The sequence below is a fragment of the Triticum aestivum genome, chromosome 3D (genome assembly GCF_018294505.1).
Source record: "Triticum aestivum cultivar Chinese Spring chromosome 3D, IWGSC CS RefSeq v2.1, whole genome shotgun sequence".
NCBI lineage: Eukaryota > Viridiplantae > Streptophyta > Magnoliopsida > Poales > Poaceae > Triticum > Triticum aestivum.
In genome coordinates, this window is record NC_057802.1 from 68,991,745 (window position 1) to 69,000,059 (window position 8,315).

The window sequence follows — 8,315 nt, forward strand, 5'->3', positions numbered from 1 at the left end:
TTGAATTATTCCGCAAAAAATTTCAGCTATCCCACTATTCAGACGCGCTTGCCGATTTGCCTCGACCGTGGACCGAGTCGCTGCCCAGCTGCTCCGTCTCACCATGGCCATATATGAAGGCCAACGCTGCTCGTGCCAGAGAAACACCCTCGCGGCGCCGACACCTGCAGCATAGCGTAACCCGTCCACGTACGCCGGCCGGCATCAGCTGCACCCTTTAAGCTCACGACGACCTTGCCCGGCGGCCAGTGGCGTCCATGGAGCCCACAGAGACCTCCTTCCTGGTCGCGGCAGACACGCCGCCGCCGAAGACGGTGCAGCTGGGCCAAGGCGAGGGCTCGGCGCGGCCCGGGTGCGGATGGGCGTTCTGGGCGATCCTCTCGCTCGTCACCGGCAACTTAGCGCGGGGGTTGTACCGCGCGCGCCACAGCAGCGCGCACGACCTAGCGTTCGTGATCATGGCATACTGCCCCACCTACTTCTGACTCTGGGGGCTCTACGTTTGCATCAGGAGGCACGAGCTCCTGCGCCGCGACGACGACCCGGCGGCGGCGCCCGAGCAGCGGCGGGCCAGGCTCAGAGTGTGGGCGGCCTCGCTGGCGGTGGGCGGCATGATCGTGCTGCAGCTCGCCGGTGACACCCCGGACCTGGCGCCCAAGTTCGCCTTGACCGCGCTCGGCTGTCTCGCCATGGCACTCGCCTGGTGCTGCATATACGCCGGCCACAGAGCCCGTGCCGACGCCGGAAGCTGGCCGGAGAAGGATCTCCACGAGGTGTCCCCGGAGCACCGGGTTTGAGCTTTCAAGCTTTAATTTGAACTGGTACATACGTGGAGGCAGCCTTTGTTTATATTCTTATTAATCTTGTAACCTTTGTAGTATCTTCAAACTTTATTCGTGAACGAACTGTTCCGTCCGCGTCTGTCTATAGAACATACCACCTCTGTATTACTATAATACAGAGGGAGTAACTAATTGTTTGTGTCAAATCTGTAAAGTTTGGCTGATCTTTCCGCTGTTGATTTTTCGTTTCATTTCGCCAACTCTTTCCACCGTCGCAATAATACAGTGACACCACCATGTGGCAACAACGTAAATCCAACACGACACGTAAAAACATCTTGTCATCAAAACCAAAGGGGTCTTACCTCAGTAGCTTCCTGGTGAGAAAGCACGATGGCAGTGACAAAGAAGGTTGTGGTGACGGTGTCAATGCAGAGTAACCCTTCTTGAAGTGAATTCTGCGTTCGGAAAACCCTTGAAACGAACATTGGCAGAGATGGCAGGCTCTATGATTAAATTCTCCTTAGTTCCCTTTATAACTGCTTTGAACTATCATATGTTGCATCACATAACTAGTAATTTGTTGACACCTGCAAGCGTGTTTACCGTTCATTTCAAGGAGCTATAATCAGACAAAAACAAGAAATACCAAAGAAAATAGGGTCAACCAATGGTCGTGCACCTCATTCTCATATTTTGTAGTGGAACTCATTGACCCAAGCCTTTCACTATTTTTTTGAGTCACATTCGAATTTTTCTAGCTGTGTTCCTCCATATTAGATTAGCATACTCTGGATGATCGACAAAAGGATTTCGATTGTGCTGGTAAAGGCTGCAAACTCTATCATTCCGACGTTGCTCTGATCTCGATGGAGGGTCTAGTTCATTCCATTGTAGAAGAGCTGAAAGGAGACCCATCCTCCTCCTTTCTTAAGTAAACAAGCAACAAATATTTGTCATTACTAAAGAAGCAATGCAATGTGATTCAAATACGAAAGAATTGACATGTATCATGTATGCAGATAATAGTACATGTGTTGTGACAGGCCGATATATCTCTTATCTATATCTATACTATCTTGGAATCCAAATGATCTTGTGCAGCCTTCTCACTACAACCAGCATTTCTTAACTTTAGTTGGATTACTCGGCCGTTGTAAGAGTAAATAATTAGGCAATTATTTAGGTCTTGTGATGTTCTATGCTCAGTAAGAGCTTTTTAATTTCAGATTTGTTGACAAAGGCAATAAGGAATACTCTATGCAAAGTGTTGTTTGATCTTTTGTGGTGTACTTGAATGCTTTATGAGCAAGCACGGGACAATACGATCTACTCAAAAATGTTTTGAATAAATACACCACATGAATGAAGTACTTACGAATACTAGGCGAATCAGAAAGTTCCAAATGTGGAGCTGCATCTTTCTGTCCAGATCCATAGCTTACAGCCATGTACATCAGGGACCTAGCTACATCTCCACGCACCTGAAGAAAGTAAAAAAAAAACCTGGAAACGTTGGTACACCGAGTTGTGAAACCTTACAAGAACAATTGTTCTTCACAAGGTCAAAGCTGATATAAGTCTACCACTGGTATTCATGTGCTGATGTGCTATTGGACTTGCACTGGTTGCAATTGACATTCCAACTAATTTAGTACTCCCTCCGTACGAAAATATAAGACATTTTTGCAGCTTAATTTGAACTGCAAAACGTCTTATATTTTGGTACGGAGAGAGTAACAAAACTTCAATCCCATTTTTACACTAGTAGAAAACAGGGCTTTCGTTCCGGCATGGCAAGCCCATTAGTCTCGGTTCAGTCACGAATCGGGACTCATGGGGGCATTCGTCCCGGTTCGTGAGCCCAGGGGGCCGGCCGGGGCCTCGTGGGCATTGGTCCCGGTTCGTATGGAACCATTTGTCCCGGTTCGAGGCACGAACCGGGACTAATGGGCCTCGCTCCTGGCCCACAACCATTGGTCCCGGTTCTTGGCATGAACCAGGACAGAAGGCCCGGATTTAGTACCGGTTCTAGCCACGAACTGGGACGAATGAGCTGCCTATATATACCCCATCGCCGCAGCAGAGCACTCCACAGTGCTCTATTTTTTCTGGCCGTCGAGGGGAGGACATTTGGGTGCTCTAGCTCACCTCTTATGCACATGAGGTGTTCGATGAAATGTCTGAGCCACACTAGTTAATCTTTCTCCTCGCGAAACTCGACCTCCGAGCTTCATTTTCTCCGAGATTTGTCTAGGTTTAGCGATCCGTCACGTCCCGTCCCCGTCTTCACCGCCGTCGATCGCCCGCGCCGATCTCGTCGCCAGCACCACCGTGGTGAGCCTCTTGTTCTTATCTTCTTTCTGAAAGAAAAAAAGTTCTTACTTCAGATAGATACTTGTCTAATTTTGTTACTTTTATTATTCCTTCTTATTATATAGTGCGATGGTTTTGGTATCCGCCCCCGTCGGCCCTCGTCCTGTCTATGATTCGGATGTGGTATATATTATCTTTATAACTATTGGTTCATTTATTGTTTATGAAAATTATGCCGACCAACGTGACATAGATTTTATTTATCTAGGAGGTATGTGAACCGGAAATTCCAACCGACCCTATTGTCGAGAGGTTAAATTTAGTTGAAGAAGAAAACAATTTCTTGAAGGAAAAAATAAAAAAATTTGAGGAGGAGAAGATGATATTGGAGTTGCATGTTGCGGATGTCGTCGATGATCACAAGATCAAGATGGATGCAATGCGCTTGAAGATTAGAAAGATTAGAAAATATGCCATTCATACCGAGGCTTGGTATCATTATGCTGTTGGATCAATTGTTACCTTGATTGCGATTATGATCGCATTTGTTTTCGCATTGAAATGTTTTACATAGTTTCAATGTATGGTTTAATTAATTAGATGCTCTGGAGAGCTATATGTTGTTAGATGAGAACTATGTATGTACTTTGGTTTTAATGTGATGATGAACTTCTATTAATTCGGTCACTTAATTATCTATTCATGATGTTCTGTAATGGTTTTTGACACACTTAATTATATACAATGCACGCAGATGAACCGGCAATGGATGTACGGTGACAGACACACCTCCGAGTACATTAAGGGCGTGCATGATTTTCTCGAAGTGGCTGAGGCAAACAAGCAGAATGGTTTTATGTGTTCTCCATGCCCTACATGTGGGAATACGAAGTCTTACTCTGACCGGAAAATCCTTCACACCCACCTGCTTTACAAGGGTTTCATGCCACACTATAATGTTTGGACGAGGCACGGAGAAATAGGGGTTATGATGGAAGACGGCGAAGAAGAAGAGGACGATGACAACTATGTGCCCCCTGAATACGGTGATGCTGCAACGGGGGAAGCTGCTAAAGATCAAGAGGAACCAGACGATGTGCCCAATGATGCTGCAACGGGGGAAGCTACTGAAGATCAAGAGGAACCAGTGCCCGATGATGATGATCTCCGCCGGGTCATTGTCAATGCAAGGACGCAATGCGAAAGTCAAAAGGAGAAGCTGAAGTTCGATCGCATGTTAGAGGATCACAAAAAAGGGTTGTACCCCAATTGCGAAGATGGCAACACAAAGCTTGGTACCGTACTGGAATTGCTGCAGTGGAAGGCAGAGAATGCTGTGCCTGACAAAGGATTTGAGAAGCTATTGAAAATATTGAAGAAGAAGCTTCCAAAGGATAACGAATTGCCCGACAGTACATACGCAGCAAAGAAGGTCGTATGCCCTCTAGGATTGGAGGTGCAGAAGATACATGCATGCCCTAATGACTGCATCCTCTACCGCGGTGCGTACAAGGATCTGAACGCATGCCCGGTATGCGGTGCATTGCGGTATAAGATCAGACGAGATGACCCTGGTGATGTTGACGGCGAGCCCCCCAGGAAGAGGGTTCCTGCGAAGGTGATGTGGTATGCTCCTATAATACCACGGTTGAAATGTCTGTTCAGAAACGAAGAGCATGCCAAGTTGATGCGATGGCACAGTGAGGACCATAAGAAAGATGGGAAGTTGAGAGCACCCGCTGACGGGTCGCAGTGGAGAAAAATCGAGAGAAAGTACTGGGCTGAGTTTGCAGCTGACCCACGGAACGTATGGTTTGGTTTAAGCGTGGATGGGATTAATCCTTTCGGGGAGCAGAGCAGCAATCACAGCACCTTGCCCGTGACTCTATGTATGTATAACCTTCCTCCTTGGATGTGCATGAAGCGGAAGTTCATTATGATGCCAGTTCTCATCCAAGGCCCTAAGCAACCCGGCAACGACGTTGATGTGTACATAAGGCCATTAGTTGAAGAACTTTTACAGCTCTGGAATGGAAACGGTGTACGTACGTGGGATGAGCACAAACAGGAGGAATTTAACCTGCACGCGTTGCTGTTTGTAACCATCAACGATTGGCCCGCTCTCAGTAACCTTTTAGGACAGACAAACAAGGGATACCACGCATGCACGCACTGTTTAGATGACACTGAAAGTATATACCTGGACAAATGCAGGAAGAATGTGTACCTGGGCCATCGTCGATTTATTCCGACCAACCATCAATGTCGAAGGAAAGGCAAGCATTTCAAAGGCGAAGCAGATCACCGAAAGAAGCCCGCCATGCGTACCGGTGATCACGTACTTGCTATGGTCAATTATTTACACGTAATCTTTGAAAAGGGTCCCGGTGGACTAGCTGTTCCGAATGACGCTGAGGGACACGCACCCATGTGGAAGAAGAAATCTATATTTTGGGACCTACCCTACTGGAAAGACCTAGAGGTCCGCTCTTCAATCGACGTGATGCACGTGACGAAGAACCTTTGCGTGAACCTGCTAGGCTTCTTGGGCGTGTATGGGAAGACAAAAGATACACCTGAGGCACGGGAGGACCTGCAACGTTTGCACGAAAAAGACGGCATGCCTCCGAAGCACTATGAAGGTCCTGCCAGCTACGCTCTTACGAAAGAAGAGAAAGAAATCTTCTTTGAATGCCTGCTCAGTATGAAGGTCCCGACTGCTTCTCGTCGAATATAAAGGGAATAATAAATATGCCAGAGAAAAAGTTCCAGAACCTAAAGTCTCATGACTGCCACGTGATTATGACGCAACTGCTTCCGGTTGCATTGAGGGGGCTTCTACCGGAAAACGTCCGATTAGCCATTGTGAAGCTATGTGCATTCCTCAATGCAATCTCTCAGAAGGTGATCGATCCAAAAATCATACCAAGGCTAAGGAGTGATGTGGCGCAATGTCTTGTTAGTTTCGAGCTGGTGTTCCCACCATCCTTCTTCAATATCATGACGCACGTCCTAGTTCATCTAGTCGACGAGATTGTCATTCTGGGGCCCGTATTTCTACACAATATGTTCCCCTTTGAGAGGTTCATGGGAGTCCTAAAGAAATATGTCCGTAACCGCGCTAGGCCAGAAGGAAGCATTTCCATGGGCCATCAAACAGAGGATGTCATTGGGTTTTGTGTTGACTTCATTCCTGGCCTTAAGGAGATAGGTCTCCCTAAATCACGGTATGAGGAGAGACTGATTGGAAAAGGCACGCTAGGAGCGGACTCAATAATATGCAGGGATGGGCATTCTTGGTCTCAAGCACACTACACAGTTCTACAGAACTCTACCTTGGTGACCCCGTATGTCGATGAACACAAGAACAGTCTGCGCTCCAAACACCCGGAGCAGTGTGACGACTGGATTACATGTGAACACAACAGGACTTTCAGCAGTTGGTTGAAAACATGTCTCAGAGGTGACACCACTGTTTGTGATGACTTGTACTCGTTGTCCAGGGGACCATCTTCGACTGTATTGACTTACAAAGGATACGAGATAAATGGGAATACATTTTACATGATCGCCCAAGATCAAAAGAGCAACAACCAAAACAGCGGTGTCTGCTTTGATGCAGCAACCGAGAGGGGAAAGCACACATATTATGGTTACATAATGGACATATGGAACTTGACTACGGACATGATTTTAGGGTCCCTTTGTTTAAGTGCAAATGGGTCAATCTGTCAGGAGGCGGGGTACAGGTAGACCCACAGTACGGAATGACAACAGTGGATCTGAACAATCTTGGGTACACTGACGAACCGTTCGTCCTAGCCAATGATGTGGCACAGGTTATCTATGTGAAGGACATGTCTACCAGACCGAGAAAAAGAAAAGATAAGGAAGCGAATACATCATACGATGAGCCAAAGCGCCACATAGTTCTTTCAGGAAAAAGGGACATTGTGGGAGTGGAGGGCAAGACAGACATGTCTGAAGATTATGAAAAGTTTTATGAAATTCCTCCCTTCAAAGTCAAGGCTGACCCAAGCATCCTGATAAACGATGAAGATTATCCATGGTTACGGCGCAATAAGCAAATGACACAAGCGAAGAACAAGTGAAGACTTTCTCCCGCAACTATTATGATGATACCATGCCAACTTTGTAACAGACGAGTATGATACCATTGTCCGTTTTGTACACGAAGTGCATCTAGTTTTTGCCGTAACCCTCTCAACTTTCTTGCACATGCTATGTGGATGAAATGATGATACCATGCCAACTTTCAACCTTTTCAGAGTTCATTTGAAATGCTTTTCAATTTTAGGGTCTTATAGCTCAAAATAATTAGTAAATGCATGAAAAATGGTGCATGAAAAATAACAAATAAAATAAATAAGTAATTAGAAACAAAATAATATAAACTTTATTAAAATATATAAGTAGAAACAAAATAAAATAAACTTTAATAAAATTTATGAAACTAAAATTAACAAAGTATTTTCTGTTCAAAACATTATAAGAAACCTCTAGTATTATTGAAACTAAAATCATATAAAAATGATGCAACTAAAATTATCGAAGTATTTTCTGTTCAAAATCATTAAAAGCAAAAATAATTTTCATAAAGAACTTTTTGATAGAAACTTTAATAGCAAAAAGAATTATCATAAAATAAAATAAATAAGTAATTAGAAACAAAATAAAATAAAATAAATAAGTATTTTGTTGTAAGTAGAAACAAAATAAAATAAATAAAGCAAAAAAGAAAACAAAAAAACTGGGAAAAAATAAAAAAATCTCACCTACTAGGCCACCACGGCCTGAATACGACTAGAAACCCATCCATGGGCCAGGATTTAGGCCCGCAGAAGGCCCAGCAGGCCCACAGGCATAGCAGTGCAAGATTAGGCCCAGAGGAGTTCAATGAAGATGGCGAGGCAGGGCTTATAAACAGGTCCTGCCGCTCCTCGGCTAGCGAGGTGGGACTAAACATCCCACCGCACCGCGGCTTTGGCACGCGCATGACATTGGTCCCGGTTGGTGCCACGAACCGGGACCAATGCACACCTTTGGTCCCGGTTCGTGGCACCAACCGGAACCAATGCCCCCTTTAGTCCCAGTTGGTGCCACCAACCGGGACCAAAGGCCGCCGCTTCTCGCCCTTTGGGCTGCTGAAAAGAGACCTTTGGTCCCGGTTGGTGGCACCAACCGGGACTAAAGGGG

At 45.6% G+C, this 8,315-nt stretch overlaps 1 protein-coding gene across 3 annotated transcripts in view; it reads right to left on the reverse strand.

Annotated features, from left to right (window-relative positions):
• The window catches only part of LOC123074159 (extracellular ribonuclease), a 17,471-nt gene that overhangs the window by 937 nt on the left and 8,219 nt on the right, over positions 1-8,315 (reverse strand). The window contains exons 6-8 of one of the 3 annotated variants that reach the window (XM_044497077.1): positions 2,161-2,266; positions 1,465-1,711; positions 1,148-1,372 (exon numbers count right to left, since the gene is read on the reverse strand). In XM_044497077.1, the coding sequence (XP_044353012.1) occupies positions 1,524-1,711; positions 2,161-2,266 (294 nt within the window). In that variant the 3' untranslated portion in view covers positions 1,148-1,372; positions 1,465-1,523. Of the gene's footprint in view, positions 1-1,081; positions 1,373-1,464; positions 1,712-2,160; positions 2,267-8,315 lie in introns of those variants that run through there. The other 2 variants (XM_044497078.1, XM_044497076.1) reach the window with 2 other exon arrangements.